This window comes from Dermacentor andersoni, chromosome 7 (assembly GCF_023375885.2).
Source record: "Dermacentor andersoni chromosome 7, qqDerAnde1_hic_scaffold, whole genome shotgun sequence".
Taxonomy (NCBI): domain Eukaryota; kingdom Metazoa; phylum Arthropoda; class Arachnida; order Ixodida; family Ixodidae; genus Dermacentor; species Dermacentor andersoni.
This window is the reverse complement of record NC_092820.1, coordinates 151,989,840-152,016,539: the sequence shown is the minus strand read 5'-3', so window position 1 is coordinate 152,016,539 and position 26,700 is coordinate 151,989,840. Positions and strand designations below refer to the sequence as shown.

At 48.6% G+C, this 26,700-nt stretch overlaps 1 protein-coding gene across 2 annotated transcripts; it reads right to left on the bottom strand.

The window, feature by feature from the left end:
• Positions 1–1,706: 1,706 nt before the first annotated feature.
• LOC126533569 (cytochrome P450 2J1-like) lies at positions 1,707–26,700 on the bottom strand. 2 transcript variants are annotated; one of them, XM_050180732.3, is made up of 7 exons: positions 26,412–26,700; positions 21,247–21,618; positions 17,957–18,449; positions 14,979–15,178; positions 13,535–13,801; positions 2,835–3,011; positions 1,707–1,950 (listed from the first exon to the last, which is right to left on the bottom strand). In XM_050180732.3, exons 2-7 carry the CDS (start codon positions 21,581–21,583, stop codon positions 1,748–1,750), a joined length of 1,677 nt encoding a protein of 558 aa, XP_050036689.1. In that variant the 5' UTR covers positions 21,584–21,618; positions 26,412–26,700; the 3' UTR covers positions 1,707–1,747. The 2 variants fall into 2 exon arrangements, with proteins under 2 accessions (XP_050036689.1, XP_054928180.1); XM_055072205.2 differs by lacking the exon at positions 26,412–26,700 and adding an exon at positions 26,106–26,371.

The following is a 26,700-nucleotide window of genomic DNA, read 5'->3' as shown; positions in this document are numbered from 1 at the left end:
CCCTATCTCTCTATTTTTCGATCATTGTTCGCTGCTTCGAACAACAATCCCTGCCAGTAAGTATAACTCGGGGAAAACTTGGCCACGTGCTCACGTCTGTTTAATTCGCGTGATTCTCAATGGGTCGAAAAATCCGTTATCCTGCGTTATCGAAAAATTGACCGTCCCGCGTTATGGCACCAAAATTCAATGGCACCAAAATTGACGGTGCCACCATTGATGATCGAAACCACCACCATTGATGGGAGTCGAACGCACGAGGAGGGGAGTCGAACGCACACCAGGAGGGGTATTCTGTAAGAGCCCACCCAGTGATCTGTCCATTTCGGCCGCTGCTGATTGGCTAGGGCCGCTCGTCTCCTCCTCGCTCGTACAGCTGCAGCTAATCAGTAGCGGCCGGAATGGACAGTCCACTAGGTGGACTCTTATAGAATACCCCTCCTGGTGTGACAAGGAAGGAACGACCACGATGGCATCAGGACGCAAATATGAGGAATACTTGACGACTGCATGACTACGACGATGGCGTGATGATAACGGCGCATAAAGGGAGTCGGATGACAAAGCGGGAATAACGGCGATGGAAGGATTACGACAGCATAACTAAAGCTTATCTCGTAGTCCGGCCATACTATTAGACAACATAGGCGAATGAATCGGGGTAGAAGGCGTGACCACGACGTCGTGAGAAGGGTCAGACGACGAAGCTGGAATTACGACGCTGCATGGAACGACCACGACGGTATCACCACAACGAGCGCGCAGTCGACCAAGCTGTTGGAAAGCTTGAGTCACTGGGCACTGGGTCGGTGTAAGATTAGATAGATAGATAGATAGATAGATAGATAGATAGATAGATAGATAGATAGATAGATAGATAGATAGATAGATAGATAGATAGATAGATAGATAGATAGATAGATAGATAGATAGATAGACATGTAAGCTCAAAAATGCCTGAAATCAACAAAGAATGCTAATCGCATTAAAAAAGAGAGAGAGGGAGATATATATTATTTACAGAAAGGCAGAGAGGTCGGCCTGAGCTATAACTTGCTCTGGCCTGCTACTCTACACTGGGGAACAGGGACGGGGAGGAAAAGGGCTGATGAATGATGATGATGATCGTGGTGGTGGTGGTGATATGAGTAAGAGGTGCGTATAAACAAGTTCACAGCATTGTGGCATCTCTAAAGCCGTGCGTCCAGCCCAATGGCTTGGATAAAGGCTGTAGCGGCACTTGTTATCAGGGCTGCGCCGGGCTGCGCTGTTTGCATTATGCCAAGGACCCAAAAGAAACTCGTCTGATAGCGGCCAATTATCGACGGTTGCAATAGAAGAGACCAGTTGCTGTCGTTCTTGCGCGTACGCGAGACAAACGCAAGATATATGATCAAGTGTTTCCTGGTATACCTTGCAGTATTCACAGTTTCGTCTAGTATCACATCTATAACGGTTGGTGAATGCGGCACCAAGGCGAATCCGGTGCACCATGCTTGTTTGGCTTCTTTTGAGCTTGTGAAGCATACGAAATTTCATTTCATGGAATTAAAAAAAAAATGGTATGCTGTATTAAGGACACAGCAACAGCCGTGGCCGGGGTACATGCAATGTCTTGTGCGTGCTGGGGAGCAAAGGGAGAGCACCGAAGCGCAAGGCCACTGTGCCCCCAGGAAAAAACGCGATGCCTTTCTTATAAGAACCAGTGAAGACGTGAATATAAATATATATATTTTGTCGAAATATTTCACAGAGTTGTAGTAAGAACCTTGGGCGTGGCGACTAGATGAAACTGCTCCGGGAACCTCAGTGTGCCCTGGGAAGGCCGGAAGTTGAGGTCCTGCGTCGCGAATTCCTCCGGAACGGTGAACGTGAACCTCTTCAGCAGTTCCGTGACGAAGACGAACATCTGCGTCTTGGCCAGCGACTCTCCAATGCAGATGCGCTTGCCTGCGAGGAGTGGTGTCATAAGTATACGTAAGCAGCTGAATGAATTAATTCAGGCCTGCTATATATAGTTTGCACAGACGTCATCGCGGCTGCCATCTTTAGGTACTAGCAGGTCGAGAAGGACTGTAATCAAGAAACGTGGCAGCATGACAGCGCGACGGGCCCATCTTGTGTTGAACGACAAAGCGATAACAGTGACAAACCGGTGAAAAAAACAGTCACCGTCCATATAAAATGCACTGACATGATTGTGGCCGCCATCTTTGGGTACTAGCGCATCGAAAGCCGCGTCCGTGACCTCACATGAAAACTTTCTATAGAAGACACTGAACCAGGCCATTGGAAAGTACACTAAACACAAAAATTTGTTCGCAGCTCACGCTGACGTATTTCTGAAAAGCCGTAGTTATTTATGTGGAAGGATCGACTGTAGGAACGCCCACAATCATATTTCGTGCACGCATGATATATGCCCCACTATACCGCAATGAATGCAGGAATAGAAACTTCAGGTGGGTGCACCCCGTCACTTGGCTAAGCTTTAGCGTTCAGTCAATCAAGGCTGTCTCATCGCCGCTTCAAGTGAGTGCACGTAAAAGGCGCCTACTGTAACGTTTCCCTATATAACTACGGTCTGCTCAGGCCTGCCTGTGCGCATCGTAGAGCTTGCCGTACAGATAGAGAACTTTAGAACACCGTTACCGCTAAACCTTGCTCCTGCCAGCTTTCCCAGTTACAGTGTATGCCAGCTAAGCCGTGAAAGCTGCACGCTCGGCGTGACTTTGCATGGCTCGTGCGTATGCCTGGCTGATGGTTCGAGCGGTAGCGGTAAGGGCGTAGCGTGGTGTAGCGATTCGCTAAAACTCTCTAACGTGAACACGCACCGAGTCCGAACGGCAGGAAGGCGTCCTTCCTCTCGGGCCTGCCGTCCTCGGCCAGGAAGCGGGTCGGGTCGAACGTGTGAGGTTCCCGCCAGAACTCGGGGTCCCTGTGCGCCAGCCACAGGTTGGCCAGCACACGGCTGCCGGCTGGAACCCGGAAACCGCCCACAGTCGCCTCCTCTGAGCACCGGTGGAAATGAAAAAAAAAGAGAAAATAGTGCAACGGAATACAGTCACGTGATGTGCATATATAGTTCATTGTACGAATTATGGTGGACTGTCGATAGATAGATCAATGTCATATAATTTTATTCCAAGGCGCGGAAGATTCCAATAAAAAAGACGGGGCATTTGGATGATGCAGTGTGGATTTTCTGTACGAGTAGCCGTATATAAAGAACAATTAAGTAATGGATTAGTTTGCCGCAATTCATGCCGCGCATTTTTGTAGATATATTTTAATGACCGACCGGCAACATGAGTGTGAGTTATTGGCCGAAAGTACCTACTACTACTACTATATACTACTACTACTACTACTACTACTACTACTACTACTACTACTACTACTACTACTACTACTACTACTACTACTGCTGCTGCTGCTGCTGCTGCTGCTGCTGCTGCTGCTGCTGCTGCTGCTGCTGCTGCTGCTACTAGTAGTAGCAGTACTGGACAGAACTGGCAAATGCAAGTCGCGCGCACAAATGTGTACACCACAGCGTGAGTGAGAGGGACACAGTGCGGAAAGGACTGGAGGAAGACAACAAGAGGCAATGTCACACTGACCTGATATGATCGCAACAAAATTTTGTGCCGCATGAACAGTTTTAACTAAATGAAAACGACACAGACCCAACAGGCTCGAGTCAATGACTACCCTGCAGCAGCTCAACAAGGTCATCGATGACCACTGCAAGGCGCTATGCCAGCAGCAGTGGGACGAGCTCTGCGAATCCATCGACGGACAGATGCGCAACGGCAAATCCTGGGGTATGCTGAAGCACCTTCTCGACGAAAGCGGCTCAAAGTCAAATCAGAGGCATACGTTGGCCAGGGCCCTTCACGATGCCACCAGGTCTCACACGGTCGATGAGCTCGTCGCAAAACTGGTACAGAGGTACTTGCCCGTCCGTCGCGACGGAGATCCAGTGACCCAACTCCCAGACTACCGAGGCCCTCCACGCCCCGAGCTCGACGAAGACTTCTCCATTGCCGAGGTTAGACAGGCCATCTTCGCGCTCAACCGCAAGTCTGCGCCGGGTCCAGACGGAGTCACCAACAGAATGTTGAGAAACCTCGAGGACACGTCGATCGTCTTCCTGACCGACAAAATCAACGAGTCCTGGAATAGCGGCGTTGTTCCTGCAGAATGGAAGATGGCCTGCACGGTGCTCATTCCCAAGCCCGGCAAGGCCCCGAACATCGAGAACCTCAGGCCGATTTCTCTAACCTCCTGCGTCGGCAAGGTCATGGAGCGCGTCGTCCTCAACAGGCTTAACGGGTACCTCGAAGACAACGAGGTTTACACGTACAACATGATCGGCTTCCGCGCCGGACTCTCAACGCAGGATGCCATGAAACTAATCAAGCATCAGATTGTGGATGGCCGTTCCAGAGACGTCAAGGCTCTGCTGGGTCTGGACCTCGAGAAGGCTTTCGACAACGTGCTCCACACCTTCATCGTCAAGACCATTTCAGACCTGGGTCTGGGTTCCAGATTCCACAACTACGTCAGCTCTTTTCTGACTGACAGGAAGGCCAAGCTTCGCATTGGAGACTTCCGCTCCGAAGATGTGCCCCTCGGAGGGCGGGGCACTCCTCAGGGCGCCGTCATCTCCCCAACATTGTTTAACATCTGTATGATTGGTCTTTCCGAGAGGTTGGCGCGCGTCGAGAACGTCAAGCACACCATTTACGCCGATGACATCACCATATGGTGCTCCCGCGGCTGCGAGGGCAGAGTCGAAGAAGCCATGCAGGAGGCGATTGACGTGATCGAGGAGTATCTCCGCCCCACCGGACTTCGATGCTCCCCCGCCAAGTCGGAGCTGCTACTTTACAGAAAAGAGAAGGGAGGCAGACCCAAAGATTGGAAGCCAGTCTCTGAAAGCAGCATCAGACTTCGCACTTGTGACGGGGGGGTGATACCCAGGGTCGACGTTATTCGGGTCCTGGGCATGTTTGTCGAATACAACGGCGGAAACGGAACTGCTCTCCGCAAGATTATCGCGAAGACGGACAACGCTTTCCGCCTCGTTCGCAGAATCGCAAACCGGCATCGAGGCATGAAGGAAAGCAATCTTCTCAGGCTGATCAATGCCTTCGTACTCTGCCACCTCACGTACACGATTTCTATGCACAACTGGCTCAGAGCGGAGCGAGACAAACTCAATGTTCTTATCCGCAAAATAGTCAAGAGGGCTCTCGGGCTACCCATCAGGACCCATACCGAGGATCTCTTGAAGCTGGGGGTACATAACACCGCCGAGGAGATTGCCGAAGCCCAAGAACGCGCGCAACTCACTCGCCTGGGCACCACAGCAGCAGGTAAACGCATCCTCGAAGAGCTGGGTTACCACCCTGCGGGATTCCCGATGGTCAGTACCCCGATCCCTAGGTGCATTCGAGACAAGTTCGAAGTCGCCCCTGTGCCCCAAAACGTCCATCCCGTCCACAACGAGGGCAGACGCAAGGCCAGAGCAGCCGCCATCCTCAAACAGATCAAGCGACACGACATTAGCGCAAGCTTCGTAGACGCTGCGGAGTACAGTGACGGGAAGACCTTTGCCGTCGTTGTGGTCGACTCGGGCGGCAACATTTCCAATAGCGCCTCAATTCGCACTTCAGACCCCGGAGTCGCCGAGCAAGTCGCCATCGCCCTCGCCCTGCTAGACGGTCGTGGGTACGAAATTTACAGTGATTCCAAAACGGCAGTTAGGGCTTTTCAAAAGGGTTGCATCGCCAAGGAAGCTGTTCGTCTTCTTAGCGGCTCGAGTCCACATGCTCTCACAAACCATTCAATTCACTGGTTTCCCGCTCACGTAGGATCGGTCGAGGGTGCTCCCCCGAACCTCAATGAGTCTGCCCACGAGGCTGCGCGTGACCTCACCGACCGCGCTTCCTCTATAAGGAGCACTGACTCCCCTCCTCTCTACGGTCACAGGGACGCTCCCGCTACTCACAATGAGATTATTAAATATTTCTACATGTCCAGAAGGGTCTTTCCACCCCCTCACCCCAAGTTGAATAGGGCGCAAGCCGTTTCACTTAGGCTCCTACAGACCAGCACATATCCGTGTCTGTCCGCTCTCCACGAGGCTTACCCCGACGTGTATCGCGACGACGCCTGCCCGTCCTGCGGCCAGACCTCCACTCTACCTCACATGCTCTGGGAGTGCGGGTCGACATACCCCAAGTTCATCAAGGAGGAGTGGGACTCGCTTTTGCGTAGCCCCGCTCTAGAAAAGCAAATCCTGGCCGTCCGGCGTGCCCGCGACCGGGCCGGTGGGCTAGACCTGCCGGTCCCGACGTGGGACTAGCCGGGTGCGCGACGAGTTCGCGTCCTCGCCGGACCTACAATAAAGTTTATTCACTCACTCACTCACATTACAGTCAAATGACCGAACAAATATATACATAAGGAATGCTCGAGATTGGTCATCACTTGAACCCCGCTGCGCACTGTTGTAGCTTCGTGTCACTGCAAGCGGTCAAATTCACCTTAATCTTTATTTTCACTTCCGACCAAGGATTCGATGGTAATACCGTATAAAGACTTGTGTAAGGACTGCATTTTTTTTTCACAATTTTGACGAGGTGCGGCCCTTACACGGGACCGTACGTTTTGGTCAAAATGGTGCCGGTGCAGCCTTGACTTGTGCACACCCCACCACACACCAGATCCCCGGATGTACCATTGCATCAGAAGTCAACGCGCAGTTCTCGCCATCTAGTAGCGGCACGCGGAAATACGCAGCCCGCGAAATTTCGCCGTTGCGCGCGCGCGCGGTATTGAGGCACCGAACGCGATTGCTTGTCCGTTGGAAATCTGTTCTTTGAAAATTTTTTTGGCTGCCAAGTTGGGGGTGCGGCCCCTACACGAGTCAATACGATATGATACAAGGAACCGTGATATTACAGTGAACCGTGATATTACAGTGAACCGTGATATTACAGTGAACCGTGATATTACAGTGAACCGTGATGTTAGAGGCAGCCGTTATATTACAAGCAGCCGTCATGTTACAGGGATATCCCCCATAGCTATAGCTCATAACCTATTAGCGCAATAAAAAGGGTAGCTGTCTACGCACATGGCTAATGGCATTTTCGGCTGGTCGTTACAAAGCATCGTCGCCGTTGTTGCCTACGGTCGCCCGTAACAAATTCCTGCTGGCGTTTCGATGGACGTGCAACCCACCGGCGCATACTCCCGCTTTTTGGCGGCAGCGCCCGGAACTTTCGGACGGTTGCTATGGTAGCGTGGTTCCACCTCGGCCATTTCCTCCTCCGAGAGTGAGTCAAGTTCGGCTTGCGCGAGATGTCCTCTGCCTCTGAGTTCGAGGAAAGCGCCGGGATCTGCCCAACTCTGATTCGGAGAATGGAGGCGACCACCCGAAGATACCATAAGAAACCGCAATTCCTTATCTGACAGCATTGGCAGAGGTGCTGACTCTGACTGCTCATTAACGGTCATGCCTTTAAAAGAAACGAAAAAAGAGAAAAAAAGAAAGACCAACTACTTAAACTCTGGTGTTTTACGCGCCATAACCACGATCTGAGGGGGTTGTAAGAGTCCACCCAGTGGACCTGTCCATTTCGTCTGCTGCTTAAGTGCTGATTGGCTGGAGTGCCTGCCTCCTTCTGACGCTTACCCCAGCCCAGCCAATCAGAACTTTAGCAGCAGACGAAATGAACATGTCCACTAGGTGGACTTTTACAATATACCCCCTCCCCCAACCCTCCCCCCAGCACATAGTAGTGGGGGACTTCGGAGCAATTTGGCGACCTGTGGGGTTCTTTAACGTTCCTGCGCTGCATGGTACACGAGGGTTTTTGCATTCCGCCGCCATCGGAATTCATCACGAATTCAACACCAATCGCGCTCCGGTGTCGTGTGTTGTTTTTCTCGCTTAAGTCCTGTCCCTTCAGTGGCTTTGCGCAACAGCGTTAAGTACGTCGAACCAAGTAGCCCACTGCGGAATTTTTCCTTAATTACAACGGCACCACCTCTCTTTATTTTGGTAAAACTGTCTTTGTCTGTCCGTCCGTCTGTTTGTCTTTGTTAAGGTGAAAGCCTGTTCGTGGGTCCAAAAAAACGCCTTGTGCAGCGTTATCGAAAAAAAGTTGACCGTCGGGCGCTATGGTACCACCAATGGTACCACCATTGACGGTCGAACTCGCGACCATTGGTTGAAGTCGAACCGACGACCTTTGGTATTCTCCTTCTGTATTGCATTTCCTTTGTAACTGTAATAATGTCTAACAATAATAAATTGACTGATTGAAAATTAATCAAGGCACTCGAACCCACGACCTTTGGTGAGAGAAAACAATGGGAAGTGACAGCGCATTCGAATGAGAATGTCAAGTAATTTAATTAACGTCTCTTGAGCGCGCAGGCTTTCGCCTCCATCCCATTTAGTGCATGCAGAAGTGACCGTCAACCTTTTTTGTTTGTTTGTTTATTTGTATGCTCGTTTGTACGTTCGTTTGTTTGTTTATTTGTATGCTCGTTTGTTCGTTCGTTAGTTTGTTCGTTCCCTTGTTTGTTTGTTCGTTTGCTTGTTTGTTTGTTTGTTTGTTTGTTTGTTTGTTTGTTTGTTTGTTTGTTTGTTTGTTTGTTTGTTTGTTTGTTTGTTTGTTTGTTTGTTTGTTGCATGACGGTTCGGTGGTGACAGTAGTGGTCTCTCGTACGCTACACTAAGAATAAATTTGCTGAAAGACAGCGGTGTGTGACGTCCCTTCCGCCTTCGTCCTGTTCTCACAGCATGTACACGCAGTCACCGCAGTACCAGCATTTTAATACCAACAAGCCCAAGCACCTACCCACGTGCTACCTATCACTACAAGAACAAGATGGCGCTGTTAATTCTCCCACTCGCAGGGCGTGCGACCAGAAGAAGCTGCAAGCAACAAGATAGTGAACTTCGCCGCATAACTTTAATGCGGCGAAGCGCGCTTTCGGGAAGAGCGACTTGCGAAAAAGAAATTGGTTTCGGGGTAGGGGCTCTCCAAAAGTACTACAGTCGAGTGCCTCTACAACGAACGCCTTTCCAACTAAATTACTTGTATAACGAAGGAATACTTCTTTCCCGGCTTTATTATGAGCTGTGCTCTGCGCGGTCTTTATAACGAAGTGACTTGCACAATGAATGATTTCGGAGGCCCGAAGCACTTCTTTATAAAGACGTTCGACTGTACTCACAAATTAGCGGCATATTTCAGAGCAGTGTATGGTAAATCACTTTTAGCCGTTTTAGATGTCTAAAACTGAAACAAAATTAGAAACAACATTTAGGAACAACATTACATTGGTTCTGCCCAACTACGTGGCATTTGCATATTTCTGAAATATTGGTGCATGATAGTTGTTACACCTTGTGAATATACGCATATATAATGTCATGTCATGTACGTACATAATGCTATTGACGGTGGTCGGCTGCGGACCACCGTCACCTGCATTTTCCCCGAAGAGGCGGGACGTGTGTCGAGTAAGCTCCCGAACAACGCTTTGCAATTATTGTGGTGAACGCGGTTTAAATCACGGATACGCGGGACCTCCGAAAGTGGCGGGACGTAATGCCTAACGCATTTATGTCGCATTTATACCGCTAAATTATCGCTATTTCTTTCTTAATTTTTTTTTGTCACCCGCACGTCTTTGGCTTGCGTATATTATAGCGCATTTCATATGTAACAAAGTATATACATAGTAACGGCGCACCATTCCCACTCACACGTGCAGGCCGCGCGCATCTTCCAAGCACGGGACGCAGGCAGAAAACGCACACAAGTGCGAACACAGGAACACACGGGTACACAAACACAAACAAACGCACGCACAAACACACGCACGAACAGGCGCATGCAAAACACGCAGACGGGCACATGCGCACACGTGAGAGGCAGAGAGGACACGTGTGTATACTCGTATATACGAGAGAAATCCAAATACGGAAATGGAAGCCGGTTTTATGCGCCGAGAAATCGAGAAAGAAATAATAATAAAAAAAACAGTGCAGAGCCGGCCGCCAGGCTATTGTCTCGGTGGCCAAGGTCTACCACAGGAAAGGCAGGCGAGGAGGTTTAGCTAGGGATGGAGGCAGAGGAACGGGTGGGGGGGGGGGTGGGCGAGAGAGAAGGGCCCGCGCTTTCGCGAGACAGCCACGGCATGGATATAAAGCGCCCAGCCGCTCGACCGCACTATACTATAGCTGCTGCATGCATGCATGCAAGCTGCTTCGCTGCTTGAGCGGCGACCACAGTCGACGCTAATTTCCCTCCAATTCCGGGAATGAGATAGGCCGGCCGCCAAGTATGTATACTGCTGGCTATACGTACGCAGCCTCTGCAGCCTCGGACTGCGGCAATAAGGAGTGCAACGCGTGAGAACTAAACTATACGTTTAGTGTAGTACAGCCCCGTTGTGTGCGTGTGTGCGGTGAGCGCATATACGTGCATACTACGCAGGGGGCGTGCAAATCGAGGTGCGCCCCTTGCCCACTGCTTTCTTTCGAGGCTTTCTGTAGTGCGTTGCGTGAGGTGGAAGCGTTATAACGCGACTTTACGACGTGTTGGGATTTAATCCCCGCAGGAGACGTGCTTAGCATAAGCCGGATCGCGGAAGTGCCAAGACGTCCGCCCGTGCGGGGTGCGCGATATAGCCACCGCGATAGGACATCTCTCGCGTGAAGGGGAGCGTTTCCAGCAGTATTCGCTCGCCATGCTGCCAGATGGATGAAACGCAAGAAATAGTACGATTATTTATAGCAAAATGCGACAGTGTAAACTAATTTACATGCTTAAAATTGCATAAGGGTGTGAATTGGTCTATAACTCGCACTCTTGCACTCAGAAAATGGTGTATGGGTGCGAGTTTTAGACATATTTACGCCCTTATGCGTAAGGATGTAAATGAGTGTCCAGTGTATAGTTAACACGCACTTAATTTCTTGGCTTTATTTTTTATTTATTATTATTTTTTTGTTAGCAGGGGAGCGGGAAAAGAAGCGCGCAGGTTTCATGTGGAAATAGTTATTAGGAAAGAAGGCGCTATGTTTCAGAAGTATGGCTTACTATGTGTAAACGGATGTGGCTTGCCAACTATCCGTATATATAGTATGCCATGTGTTTCCGGGAAGACTTCGAGCAATTTTCAAAAAATTTCCTGTGGCAGATGGCTACACTTCTATTACCTTTGAAGTGGACTACTCGATAAGCAATTTTGTGGATGACACAATTTGCGATGTATGTGCCATAATACTTGCGGTAAAATTTCACTGTCGTTGCACTTACCCTTTAAACAAAGCGCCGTTTTATGCATTGAAGCTCAAAAGTAATTGGACCGCAAATGTATTTCTTCGCAAAGTTCGGGAATTAATATCTCGAAACTGGTCTCATCTTGAGAATTCCTTCCAAGTGGTTCCGCCTTGCGAACTCCGCGGCTACAACTTGTAAATTGCAATGTGTTCCGGAAGGTAATTATTGAAGACAAAATATTTTTAAACTATATTTTCCTTAATTTGCCGGTAAAAGGTTGACCCACTTTTTGCAGCGCACACTAACTGCTAAAGACAATAGTAAAAGGACGGGACAATTGCGTTGGTCTAACAACTGAAATTTTATTTAGAAGCAACATACTAAATAAACATTAAAAATGAACTATGTGGATGACTTGTGTGATTGAGTTACACAATCACGAAACAACCACTAAAACCAATCTCGTCGTCCGTGCGATTATTGGAAGAGAAAAATGAAGGTCAAAGTATCTCTTTTTTTTTTTTCATAATTTAGCGCCGGAACTCCAACGCCGGTACGTCAGTGTGACGTCACGAGTTTTAAAGCGTTTTTTTCTTTTTCGTATTCGGGCCCCGATGGCTCAGTAAAGGTTCCCGAAACTTGCCGTATTCAACCTTTTTCTCATTTAGAACATGATGTGGTCCCTTAATTACCAATAAGCAATTACCTAGGCACTAGCAGACACCGCCAAAATGCGTGACGTCATCGTGTACTGGTGCGGGAACTAGGAGGTGGCGTCGCCACTCGCCTTTTTTTTCTTTTGTGCGTCTTTTCTGGCTTACAAAACCCTTCGTCGCGGTAAGAGTAATCTTTTATTGCGATAGGAATTACATGGACACCCCAGACGCATTGCCGCCGTCGCCGTGATGTTCTGCATAGAGTCCAAGTGCGATAACATCCTGACCGCGCACCGTAAGATGTGTGCGAGAGAAAGCGTGCGAGGGTGTCGAGGATGGTGGCTCCATATAGCGCGCGCAAGGGATGAAAGAGGGGAGGAAGCGCGCCGTCTTCCGTCGCGCGCGAGGCATCGGAGGGAGGGGGCGTTCTACTACGTCGGTGGCTCTGCTGAGCGCGTTCAACTACGGCGGCGGCTGAGGGCGGCTGCACGGGCCCTATCTTGAAAGCGGCCTGCGATGGGGACAGAGTCTGCTGCGCCGAGGGCTGATAGGTTCGTGTGCGATTTGTTCTTGGCACCTAGTTCGCTTTGAAGCATGATGAAGCACGAAGGTCGATTCGCTCGCTGCCGCTGCCACGCTTCCTCACGCCGTCATTTTGACAGCAAGTGTGCGCAGCCATCGAGTGAGATGTGTTTATGTTTGCCTGTGCGCGCGTGACACCACCCGTGTTAATTTAGTTAGTAAGCGAATGTTTACAAGTTTACGCGACCGACAAAACTATTATCCTTACTTCGTATAGCTTTCTAATAGTTCGCTATTGCAATCGACGCTTCGTCTTTCGGGCGAAAATGCGACTGTTTGGTATTGTCGAAGGGCATAATTCAAAAATGCACGTAAGAGCATTTTTCTGTTCAGTACCTTCGGTCACGGCGCGCATATGTGTGTGCGCAACTTATTTTTGTCATTTCTGTGCAGTGGTGGCAAGGAATAGACCGTTAACGCGAAACCCAAGGTAACTTGAACATCGTGCTTAGCTAAATTACTTCCATTTCACTTTAGACTGATAGGTATCGTTACTGAGGGCCGCTTTGGCGAAGACACTGCCCTGTTTCAAGGCACGTTTGATGTGGGGCACGCGGGTAACGACAGCGGCATAATTATGTTTATGTAATTTTTAGTAATGCTTGCAGGTAATAATTAACGTGTCTATGTATAATTCGAGGGGGTGATTCACTTCTTTTATTAAAAAATAAACGTAGCATGACTGATTATATAGTAATTAAATATTTCATAGTCATATGAGTATAATGCACACACACACACACACACACACACACACACACACACACACACACACACACACACACACACACACACACACACACGCAAAAAGAGTCATCCTACCACCTTTGACTGATTTCAATGGAGTCTTCAGCCCCCTGGCATAAGACCACATAAGTTTCGCGCTCGTATCGACAGTCGTTAACGATTCGTGACTGAAGTGGGTGGTCGTAGTGTTCCAAATGTTAACGTTTGCACGTGGTCCACGCACGCACTCACCGAGGTTCGTCCTGGGCGCGGCGACCAGGTGCACGCTGGCGAAGCGCGCGCTCTCGAGCAGGCACGCCTCGGTGAAGGGCAGGTTGTCCTTGCTGAACACGGAGCCCAGCTGGTCGGCGCTGGCCAGCACGGCGTCCATCTCGTCCTGGCACCGGCGCTGGCAGCCGGGGTGCCGCGCCAGCAGCTTGAGCGCCCAGCACAGCTGCGCCGAGCTGCTGGCCGTGCCGGACACCAGCAGGTCCACGCAGATGGTCTTGAGCCGGTGGACTGGGCGAGAGGGCCGCAAAGAGTTGTTGGGGGCGTGTGCACTCCCCCCCCTCCGCGGTTGCTGCCCCCCCCCTGCACTCCCCCGGCCGCATGTGGGACCGCGCCTTTTTAATGCGTTAGCATCGGGAGTGTCGAAGCGCAAAAAAAGAAAAAAGTGTGATAGATAGATAGATAGATAGATAGATAGATAGATAGATAGATAGATAGATAGATAGATAGATAGATAGATAGATAGATAGATAGATAGATAGATAGATAGATAGATAGATAGATAGATATAAACGGAATGGGAAAGGCGGGGAGGTTAACCGGACGAGATTCTGGTTTGCTACCCTGCACTGGGGGAAGGGGAAGGGGAACGTCCACGAGAAAGTCTCCAATACGCCAGTCGAACGCAAAAATTTCAAGAGCGCCTTCACTGTCTTGCGGTGTGACGACTGTATGTGAGTGATGTGTAACAAGCCGGTCAAGTGGTGAAGGTGGAGAAGGATTCTGAGAGCTTGGAAGGGCGTGCGCGCGCGAGCACACACACACACACACACACACACACACACACACACACACACACACACACACACACACACACACACACACACACACACACACACACACACACACACACACACACATATATATATATATATAGAATGCAACTGACGGTGGTCTGGAGTCAATTGTACTTGGCTCTTCTATAAGAGGAGGCAGGAGGTGTGTCGAGTAAGCTCCTGGACACTTTCCAATATGGGCAACGAAGTTTAAGTCGCGGGCTTGATACCGGCCATAACGGCTGCTTTCCTGCCGGTGTGGAATTGAACACGACTGGGTACACCTTCAAGCACCCCTGATGAATTTTAATCAGTAGCCTCCTCCACCCCCCTCCCCAGCTAAGGCGTGCCCCACTATCCGCTATCGTAGGTTTGGAACTTAAAACCCCCAAAACTTAATAATATTTTTAAGCTATACTCTATGGAAAAAAAGAACATTTGCCCCATAACACGCATATCCAATAATTCTAAATGAAACATACGGGATTCCATATAAAGAAACCTATTTTTTAACATACGTCGTATGGCGTTATGGGATGAGGGAATTGCGGTCAATAAGGGGTTTAAGAACACAGCTTTCCGCCTCCTCCGAGGAAAGGGGCATGCCAACAGCATTTCCAAATCTCACGCACTGGTGAAGGTGCTCTTGTCCAGCGTGCCTTCCTCCATGGCTCGGCGTCGCTCGTCCAGGTAGACGTCCATGTAGTCCCTGAGCCGGGACTCGTCCAGGCTGGGCTCGTGCTCGGCGATCATCCTCTCCAGGAACTCGTCCAGCTCGCGCTTGAGCCGCTGCAGCTCGGAGAAGCCCGGGCTCAGCTCCACGGGAGACGCGCTGGGAGGGGGCAGCGAATGCGTGAGATGAGTTTGTGGCATGCGTTGACGAAGGGTTAACGCTTTGGAAAAAAAAAACTCGGTTGATTGATTGATTGATTGACTGATTGACGGAGGTATGTATGTATGTATGTATGTATGCATGTATGTATGTATGTATGTATGTATGTATGTATGTATGTATGTATGTATGTATGTATGTATGTATGTATGTATGTATGTATGTATGTATGTATGTATGTATGTATGTATGTACGCATGTATTTGTGTGGTTTATCGGCCCAATGCAAGACGAGGGGGTGGGGAGAAGGCATAGTGAAGAGCTCACGACTACTTTTGACCACCTGGGATTGTTTAGCGTGGACGCTAAATATAAAACATAAGATACACACAAGAACGCGGCTTGCGGCGACTGAAAATCAAAACTATGTATACTGCAATTGTTTCTCTTTTATGCTTATTGTTGCATTATACATTGAAACTGCAATTGTGATGCTTTTATTGCAACAGGGAGTGCAAACCTATTTAGCATGATATTGTTCAAATAAGAAGAGAAGAATCGGCTGCACGAAATTTAATACATGTGAACGGCACTGAGTGACGTACGCTTCTCTGGAGTAGGTACAGAATTAAGCCCCCGTCACGTGCTGTGAATCTTCAGTTTCTAGACCTTTTTCTTGAAACGAATCTCCAAGAATTAAATAACTAAAATCAATGCAAACTACCTCGCGCTCAGCAACAGAACGTCATAGATATTGAGCCACTGAGGTCAATACGCGAGGCGATAACACGTGGTACCTGACGTGTTACGTCACTACCACGTGACGTAGCGACCTTCGTTGGCTTTGTACTGTCTACTTACGATCGCACCGCAAGAACAGCTCTACTAAAGTCTCGCCTTAATGTAACATTCAACACACATTAAAGTGGGCTATAGTTGGTTACGAGTGTTATGGAATGTGTTTTTTTACCGCGCATATTTAGACGGGACACACATCGAGGTCCGGCGTTTGCTGTCCTGTGTATCTCGCTGTGTACCGCTTGTATATCTTGCGCCGTAAAACCTATGTTCCGTAAATAATCTAGCATCTTCGGGTCATCATCATCAGCCTGGTTACGCCCACTGCAGGGCAAAGGCCTCTCCCATACTTCTCCAACTACCCCGGTCATGTACTAATTGTGGCCATGTTGACCCACCCAACTTCCTAATCTCATCTGCCCACCTAACTTTCTGTCGCCCCCTGCTGCGCTTCCCTTCCCTCGGAATCCAGTCCGTAACCCTTAATGACCATCGGTTATCTTCCCTCCTCATTACATGTCCTACCCATGCCCATTTCTTTTTCTTGATTTCAACTAAGATGTCATTAACGCGCGTTTGTTCCCTCACCCAATCTGCTCTTTTCTTATCCCTAAACGTTACACCTATCATTCTTCTTTCCATAGCTCGTTGCGTCGTCCTCAATTTCTCTCAATTTCTCTCTCGCATTCTCTCGTAAGAAAATGATCGTTGTTTCATACCTTAAATTATCTCATTTAGGCCTTTTTCCCAAGTTGTACTATCACCCTGCTCTACGTAAGCAGCTAATTCTTCCCCCCGCGATACATTTCACATAGACCAGATGACAGTTATGAAGTTGACGTTCCATATTGTCGAACTGCTTCATTCTTTAATTATTACCAACTACGCTTATTTGGCGAGTGCAGCCACGTCCACGCGTCAGTTAGAAGCTAGACTAGACCAGTAGCCACTTTTGAATGCCTTAGATGAGAATGTATAACAAGGAAATGATCGTTGTTTCATATTTTATGCTGTATTTGCGGACATTCATGAATATTTGTGTTTATTTCTCATAGCTAATATTAAATAAGTAAGAACAACCAGCTGCTCTCGCGCATTCTCTCGTATGAACCATTCTACTCTGTAATGTCACTTGACCTCGAGAGTATATTAAATAAACAATTAATAAACCTGCCCTATGCATCAATGCAACGGCTGGCATTCGCTGACGTCATGACCCTCGCCATGCCTATCGTGTGAATTCCTTCGACAAGTTTGCACTCAATTTTTCGCACCGTTAGCTGCTACTGCTTTTTTTTTTTTTTTTGCTTTTTCAGTGGTATACATTTGGGTCTGGTGTCTGTACGCGAAAACGACAAACTTTGCTAAGCGGTAGCAGCGCGAAACGCGCTCACGTCGCAGGGCTTCCAGATGTAACTATAGCAGCTTCACGTACTAAGCGCGACGGCTTTCGCGGTTTTGCTCCTTTGAGTGATTTTATCAAAAAAAAAATTAGACACAGTGAAAGCTGCGTGCAAGGGCGCATGCGTGCGTGTATGGCTCCCGAAGAAGTGATCGTCAAAGCTGGCCTTGCCACATCAAGGGTTCGTCTGGAGAGAAGCCGACTTTACACGTTGAATTCGTTTTAGTGATAACTTCCCGTGCAAATTAGTGTGTGACTGAGGGAACGTTACTACGGAAACAATTCGCTCTCTATAAATAAATCTATAAACGTCGGTTCTGAGGCCGGTGCTCCACTTTATGCGCCTATAGAACATCCGCACGCTTCAAGCCGATAAGAGATCCTAAGACCTTTCGAAGCAGCGTTTCCGCCGTGTATCGTATTCGTAGCGAGAAAGTTCCGCGAAGCGCAGACGATTTAGCAAGAGGGTTGCGTGCTGCCAGCCTACAGGAAGTTGGCAAGCGTCTGCGTGCCTAACACGGGAGCGCGCGCGCGCACACACACACACACACACACGACACCATCGCTCACTCACTCACCAAGTCCACAGCTGCGGCAAGACGTCGTTGCTGAGCAGAGGCGTCGCCTTCGCCACCAGGCGGACCAGACGGGCCAAGTGGGCTTCGTCTTCGGTTTCGACCGGAGTCGGGGCTCGGTCTTCTTCTGTCGTCGCGTCGTCTGCAGGCGGTGCTTCATCCGTCTGCTGCGACTCGCTGTCGTCGTTCACACGGCCCTTGCCGTGTGTGTCGTTCGCGCAGCGAGCAGACGACGAATTGTTTGCGACGCCGTCGTCGTCGTCCTCGTAGTCGACGTCGAATAGAAGGCCGGCCATGGTGGCGACCACGGCCTCGAAGATCAGCGGCTCCGGGTCGAAAGGCCGGCCGCACTGGGCCGCCACTCGCCCGACGAGTCTGTGCGCTGCGTCCTGGACCCGGTCGAGCACGCTGAGCTTGCCGAAGCAGAAGTCGCGCAGCGTGTGTAGCACGAAGCGCCGATGTTCCGTCCACTCGTGACCTTCGCTCTCCGAGATACCTGCATTCAAAGGAGGCTTTATCTGTTGCGTTCGCTTGCCGGCCATTTCCGAAGCAGATCTAGGCAAGCTGCACGCTTGTTAACACACATGGAAAACGCAAAGAGAAGCAGACGACTGCAAGTGCTCGTCGTCTACAGTCGACGAGCGCAGTTCTTTCTTTTGAGAATATGGATGCTCAACAAACCGGCGAAACTTCACACTCTCGTACATGCGATGATGTTCGCACTCGTTTCCTTGGCGTTTCTTCGTTTCGAACAGCAACATTTCCAACGTAACGTATGCCGTTAAAACGAAGCCTCTCGCAACCTTCCAGTGTTTCAAGGAATCTGTACGTCGTTGCCCTACATGGCTTAAAACATGCAGAACATCTGTATTAACCCCTGCAGACGTTCTGCTTACCGTCTCTGTTTCCTACGAAATTACCCAGCGAAACAGCGAACGCGTTACCTAAATATTCTCTCCGCAACAAATACACCCCGCCCTGCTCATCGTCACTTCAATAAATAGTATTCATTCACTGTGTCCCTTCTTTCATAAAATTAAAACGAATAAGTTTTTTAGCGCTCGAACAGCATTTGCAGTGTCTGTGTTTAGAACATTTTTATTCAGCAAGAGAACGATACGAAAACTGAGTCACAATCACAACACAGTTCCACCAGGACGATCGCATATACAAAGTACGAAGCACTGTAAACACGGCACGTTTTCAAAGAAATGCCCGAGTCCTCACTCACCATAACCACATAACTCACATAACCACATAGACCCACGCAACACACAGTTTCACAGAAACTAATTGTCACGTTATATAAAATGATGTTGATATATACAGTGTAAAAAATGGTTACGTACAATGATGATGCGACAGAGAAATTTTACATAATTTTGAAGTGTTGCTGTGAGATGGGTATATACACTGAAAGTTTAAACGCTATCGTCAGTGGTTGCACTGTGCCGCGTTTCTCAGCCGCTAAATAGTGTCTTGTCGTCCGAACCATGCTGCTGAAGTGTGCTCTTCTTCCATGGATGACACATCGGTCAATGTCAAATAGTTGCAAAGCAGCTTCAGCGGTAACCTATGGTTGAGAAACTTGATAGTCCTACAATTGTTTTGTAAGTAAACTCGGCCACGTGTCTTAATCTTGCCTACAGCGAAAACTTACGCCTGGATGATCTTGCTTTTCGGCCCGCACGGAATCAAACGACAGCGCCGACGCATCTTCGCGACGTCGCACTCCGTGGCCTGTAGATGCATACAGACATCTTAGCGTCCTAAATAAAACGCAACGACACATATTTAGAACCTTATTTTGTTATAATTACTGACTTAGATATAAAGGCGCATGTTGCAAATGAAATTATTTCCTTATTTTCTGCCATTGAAAGCCGGAATAGTATTATGGTAATATATTAGGCAAAAAGTTTTTCTGCAACCAGAGCGGGAAATGTGGTTCCGCGTGTAGTTGTGCGGACAAAGGTCCTGTGAAAGGATTGATTGTTCGTATAACCCCTCAAAGTGCTTGATGTGACATTCGGTGGTAGCAACTATGACTCAGTTTTCGTATCGGCTATTGTTGAAATAAACTTTTACTAAACACAGATAATCTTATGAAGTTACATTGAATATACCCCTCGTAGGTTCATGCGTGCTCGAAACGTCGATTCCTTCGAACGTGCAAAGAGGAACCTCATTTACTCCTGTTTCTTGCGTTGTTTTCTTCTTGAAGAACCCTGCTCATGGAACATTTCTCAATGCAAGCACACACAAGGGAAATTACCGGCTTTAAACACAAATTCGTTGTGCCTTATAACATTGGGCGACTCTGTACATATTCATGATTCATTTCTGTGTTTGTCGCTAGAGCATATCTGTTACAAATCACTGTACATGTCGCTCTATCAATGTTATTGACTGAATAAGCCTATATAAGCCAAATTTGACTGCTGTTTTGGGACTGCTGTGGAACTACAGCGCACCGGACTTGCATCTTCCAGGTCGTGTACATAGTTCTGAACTTAAACTCACAGCCCAAACACCTAAGACCAACAACAAAAGAAAGATACGACACACACACAGTGTGCAGCGCATTGAACTGTTATCGGATTTAAATCGTTATATGTAGTAATAAACTACATAGACGAAATAAAGATGAGGCACATAACGATTTCGCGTTAAAAATTGCCCCCAGTCGCTGTGCAGGCACTGCAGCACCTCGCAGTGATCCACGAGACCGAAGGAAAACCGTAAAAACCGTCGGCATTTGTAGCGTGAAGGTTTGTCGTCTATTCCGCTCAGACATGCACACAGCGGGAAAGTTGGCGTTTCCATACGGAACGCTCACGCCATCATCGAGAGGGCGCAATTAACACAGCCCTTGCTCCACTGCAGAGCCGACCGAGTAGAGCGTGAGAGGTACGTCCACATGCATGGGGTACATCGTCCCTTTTTTTCTTTTTTTTTTATCTTTTTTTTGCAGACGAAGGCCCTGCGCGTCTGCAGCGTCTGCAGCGTCTGTGCACACGCTGTCTCGGTGTCGCGCATCTGCCGTCGCTACCGAGACAGCACGGCGACGGCAACGACAGAAATCCGGTTCGAGAGTCCGTACACAACTATTATCGCAATATTATTTGCGAACCCAACTTTCTATACCTCAATGACCAAGTGCGTTAATATTGCCCGCCAATGAAACTTGTGGCAGTCGCGTTTGGCGACGTCAGCGCCGCCATCCCCTCCGTGACGTCACTCCTTCCGCAGCTGGTCTATATACGCGTTTGACGAAAGCGGAAGCATCTTACCTTGGTGATCCAGGAGGAAGCCCATGGCCGTGGAATCCCGCGGCCTGCCCGCGAAGCAGTCTCCCAGCTTGACGTATGCTTCGCGGATGGCCGAGTACGAACCGAGGTGCACATACTGCTTGCCAAGAAGGCGGAACATGAACACGGGGCCGTACTCCTCAGTGAGGGCGTCCAGCTGTTCCAGGGGCTTGAGACCCAAGGAGTAGCCGACGAGGGGCAGTCCCCGCGGTCCGGGAGGCAGGTCACCATCGCCGCGCCTCGGCTTCCGAGATCTGTCCAGAAGCCAGCGGAACACGAGCAAGGCAACGCCCGAGGCGGCTACCAGGAGTAGCCACATCGGAGCCACGGTTCCTTGTACGCTACCCGGGTTACCTGAGCAGGGACACAATTGAAGTTTCTGTTGATCGTTATCCAGTTGAGTGCCCACAGCATGACCAGCAGAGAGAGATCTTTCGCAAGCTCTGTAAAGCTAAGCATCCTTACTCTGTACAGACAGTGCTTGTGCAGTGGTGCTCCAACGAACAGAGAACAGCCCCGAAAGCTCTACGAGATTTTCTCATAGACGGTGAATTGAACAATTCCTCGTGAGCAGTATAGTTAATGCGTATTTTTAAGATCCTGTATGTTCGCTTGACCTGTTCATGCTAATGTTCTTGTATTTGGAAAGATTGGATGCACTGCTGTCTGCAGACAGACACACAACTATGGGCCGTCCAGCAGGCCCGGGGTGCGCTCGAAAAGCACAAGCTTCATGACCCACTACAAACGGGCCCAACTGGGGTAGTGCAGAGTAGGGTATAACCCCGGGTCGACGCTTGTCCAGCGTCACGACGCGTTAAACTGTCGTTTGCCGGCACTTTATTAATGCTATCCCTATCCTCCCTATTGGATGCACTTTGTAGACGATCACAAGGAAGAAGACAGGACAGGCGCAACTTGTGATCCTTGTGATCGTCTACAAAGCGCATCCAATCTTTCCAAATACAATGAATCAACTTGCCCAACAACGCATTCTGCTAAATGTTGTTCTTGTATTCTTATAAACTCGTTTTTTTTGATGATTTACGGACCTTTTCCGTTAGTGTTTTGCCATTATGTTAAATTCTTCTGAGTGCTATTTAATTGTCATTATATTCTTTTGTCTTTGTTGTTTGATTACCCATGATTTTGGAACCGCCGATCCTATCTGTAGCCCCTATTCTACATTTAATAAAGAAGAAGAAGAAGGAGAAGAAGAGCGAGCACAGCTTCAAAATGAAATTAGGGAGGTACCATAGAGAGTCGACTGCCTAAGCCAAGCGACAATGTCGTAGTATAAACCTGCTAAGATGTCAAATTGCGCGCGATGCGAGCGTGTGTATGTCTGACGACAACGACTAGACGACGGCGATGACGGTGGCATGATGACGGAATGATGACCACGGAATGATGACGATTGAATGATGATGACAGCATGACGACAATGGCTTGATGACGGCGACGGCATGACGTGCGTTATGGATTACGGATTGCTTTCTTTCTTAATGCCTATCAAAATAAATGTCAGTCGAGAGTCAGCACCTGTCCCGCGTGTTTCATCCTTCGTCGATTTGTGACCGATGCACAAAAAAGGCATCATGAACGCTTACTTACTCGCTCACTTTTCTATGCTAATACGTTCGGCAGTTCACTACTTCCAATATTTTTTTTTTTTTTGGGGGGGGGGGGACAAGTTTGGGCATGCGAGCTTTTTTGCAGTGACAGATATAGTGACTAACATTTAGCCTCCTTCTGTCCCCGCGCAGAGGCAGAATAATCACACGGTCGTTTCTTCTCTGCCGTTTCACACCAGAATGAAAACGTCGCTTGACGAGGACCACGGAGAGACTTAGAACAATCTATAGCCTGCAAGCTGGAAGTTTCTTGGCATTCGATTCCTATACGCTAAGGTAGGTGCGGAGTGTCGATGATTCAGGTTCTCGCATAACTCGCAATCTGCTGTTGTTGCGTACTACTTACAAAACAATGAATCAGCGCCGTGCACTATGCATCGTATACTGTAACTATCCGGGCCTGACGACGACGACCTCGAAGCAGTAGTCATGATTTACTTTCGTCACAGAAGTGTATTGTCGGAAAACGTATGGTTTTGCGGGACATCAACATTAAAACAACGTAAACACATGCTTTACTGCCATTTACAGTGCATGAAAAAAAAGCATGTGCTCATATTTTAGGCCTAAAGAGTTCATAAGCACGACAGGAAGTCAATCGTTATCGCACGTGTTTGGCAGTGAAAACATAAATCAGTAATGCTTACCGGCGAGGTTGGTTGTGGGCTTCAAAAACGTTTTTCTCGCCTCATATAAAGTTTACTCGAATTAAAATATCTGGATCACAAGTTGAAAGCTTTGTGCGTATAACGAGCTATATCATGTATTTTTATATGGGAGGCCTTAATGTTTCGTTAAAAATCAACTTCTCGCCCTATTTCTGGAAAATTACTTAATTTAACAGTAAAACATTATGTTTAGCATAAACTATAGCAACGGGAATAAACTGTAAAAAAGATATTGTGGCTGAAACGTTAACGATATTTATACAAGAAATTCCTGAAAAGGTACGATTTTTTGTTATTGCTTTTTTACTCAGTCAACCAAACGCGGAAGATCATATGTGTTCGCCTATTAAGTCACATGAAAGAACCACGCCAGTAAAATATTCTGAAATGAGATTTGACATTTTACCTAGTTTCACACTTAACTAAGGGGAAAAATTACCCCCGACCAATTTTTGCTCCTTCTCGGAAACTTCCAAGAGCCCTTACGTCACAAAAAAAAAAAAAAAAAGAAGAATCTTTTCCTCGTGAAAAATATTTTTGGGAGACCTCATTCACACAATAACCAACCAGACCAATTTTTTTTTCCCAGCACAATCGGTGATGGTACTTTTGGGGTCTGGGACGTTTCGCATGGAATTAGCCAGCTTCTACGAAGCCAAATTGCCTTATTGATATGCAGGCACGGTTCGTCCACTCAGTAACTTATCCGGAAGTTCTTAAAGAAGGGAAGTAATTAAAAGGTTAATTGGCACATTTCTGTAATTAGTGAAACTATCGTTGAATTTTTTCTTGTTGCGAATATCCGCCTAGCTACGTAATCTATCCGATAAAACGGCAGGGGCCTAGATACGACAGTTTCTTTTAAGTGTACCGCATATAACGAAACACCCGGTATAGGCTACGCTGTTCTGGTACCTCAAAATTCCAATTTAACACCGGAGTATTTTTGGAGCGCGGCTATTTAACGCCCATTCCTGCGTTGGGCGTCTGCGTGCGTCGGCGTTGTAACCGAGCGAACGAGCAGAGTGAAGGATGAAAGAGCGAACGCGGAGCACAGCGGAAGATGAAATACGAAGAGAGCGCGAGGAGGAAAGCGGAGGGGGTGGCTACAGTAAAATCACGAAGCGGAAAGTGGAGGAGAAAGGAATGGCGAAAGCGTGAAAAGAAAAGAGCAGTTCCGCTCTGCGGCGACGATATGGCTACGAGATTGCGCCAGAGCAGCGCGTCCAACAATAACACGAAGGAAGGAAAAAGATAGGAGGGAGCATACCGCAACGCGATCGAAGCCCACCTCGTGGCCCAACACGTGATCGCACGTCAAAGTGCGCGGTTCGTTTTAATGTTCCCTCTCTGCAGGCTGAGCCACGGCAGGGCAGCCGAACAAACAAGCACCGAATAAAAAGCTACTGACATAGCTACTGTTAACCAAACGACTCGGCAAATTTAACTTCCTGCTCCGTGATCTCGACGCAAGAGGACACATGTTGGGCCACCACTGCGGCTTCACGGCGGGTTCGCTTTCCAGGGCTGGCTGCGTGACGAAATGCTTCCTCCTATATTTTCCTTCCTCCGCGAACAATATGTATGAAAACAAAGAGCTGCATTAGCGGATATCCGTCGGCGGCGGCTGCTGTGAATCGAGCCCGCGCGCTGCCTCTCACGATCTCCAGATTAGCGAGGCAGTCGCGCCACACTTGGCTCCCTTAGCAATGGGCCGCACGAGACAGATTGTCCGCGCCAGCCAATATGTCGCGAAATGAATACACTAATCGAGCTGCGCTCAGATATCGCGTTAAGGAGTATCGTAATCGTCGGTGAATGTTGTTTATATATTTACTTTCCATGAGTTAACAAGGTGTTCTAATCTCCCTTGACGTGGAACTATGGCTTAAGCAAGGGGATTAAGAATGCTTTTTTTTATTAGGATTTTTCGTATACGGCCGACCTGCATGACTTGCACGGTCGTCACATCCCCTGGACAACGGTTATCACGCAAGCCATTTGTTCATTTTAGGTCTACGTTGTATAGCAACAAAACCGCCTGACAGCTCCATCCATGCGTACCAACAACCTGCGCCGGTCATCGCTGGATACCTTGACGGTAACTGTCGCATACGCCTACGTAATGATACCCCACTTGCAACAAGCGCCTGAGCTTTTAATTCCAACATAACATCTGCCAATACGGACCTAACTTTTCCACAGGAGCATTTTACCGCCACACCACCACTACAGGCTGTAAACGTGGTCTATCTAGCGTCAGTTTGCGCAGTTACAGCTTCCGTCGCAAGCAGCTACGAGGGATATCGTCGCAGCCTCCGCTACGTTCCTTCAACTTCTGCAAGCCGACACAGCCTATTGTCAACAAGGAAGTAATCAATCACTTACCGCCAAAATGATTCCCGATAGTGTCCGGGCATCAAAACCGATCACAACGCATTTCTGTTGACCGAGCACCACGAGCCGACGCAAAAGATGCGGTCGAGCCAGAAACGTGATGCGTCACCTGCAGCGCCTCCCACCGGCCACGCCGACTTACCTTTCAAATGAGTTGCAGAAGACACCAACACACCGGTAGAACTTCGTCCACGAGCGAGAAGTCACTTACGTGACGTGACGCAGCGCAAAACACTTCCCGCGGACCGCGCAGGGCCGCTTCATTTTTGGAGAAAGAGACACGTCATCTTCGCTCCCCAACCAGCGTGACGCAGGCGTTGTCAACGGCGACTCAGCCGACTATACTTACAGCACCACACGCTCTCTCCGGCGACAACGCATCCTCCGGTGTATAAAAGCAGCGCACTCTCTTGTCAAACGCGCGCGCGTGCTCAATCTTAAAACTGACCTGAGAAAGACCTGCCGGGCAGACGACGAGTCGCCTCCGCATCGGATGTATCACTCTGGCTCCTAACAACCGTGCGACAGTTTGCTATCTCGTACTTCCTGCGGCAGGTCGCACCAGAGGCACTCTCGTCGCTGCCTTAAACAAAAAATTATAATAAAAAGGAAAGAAGGAAAAACAAAGCGTCTCCGTTTAGAAGGTGGAGAGTGCGAAGCGAGAGGAAGACCGGAGAGAGGGAACGTCTCGAAGCGGCGGGGAAGACGTCGCCAACCTCCCTGACGTCCGGGCTGCG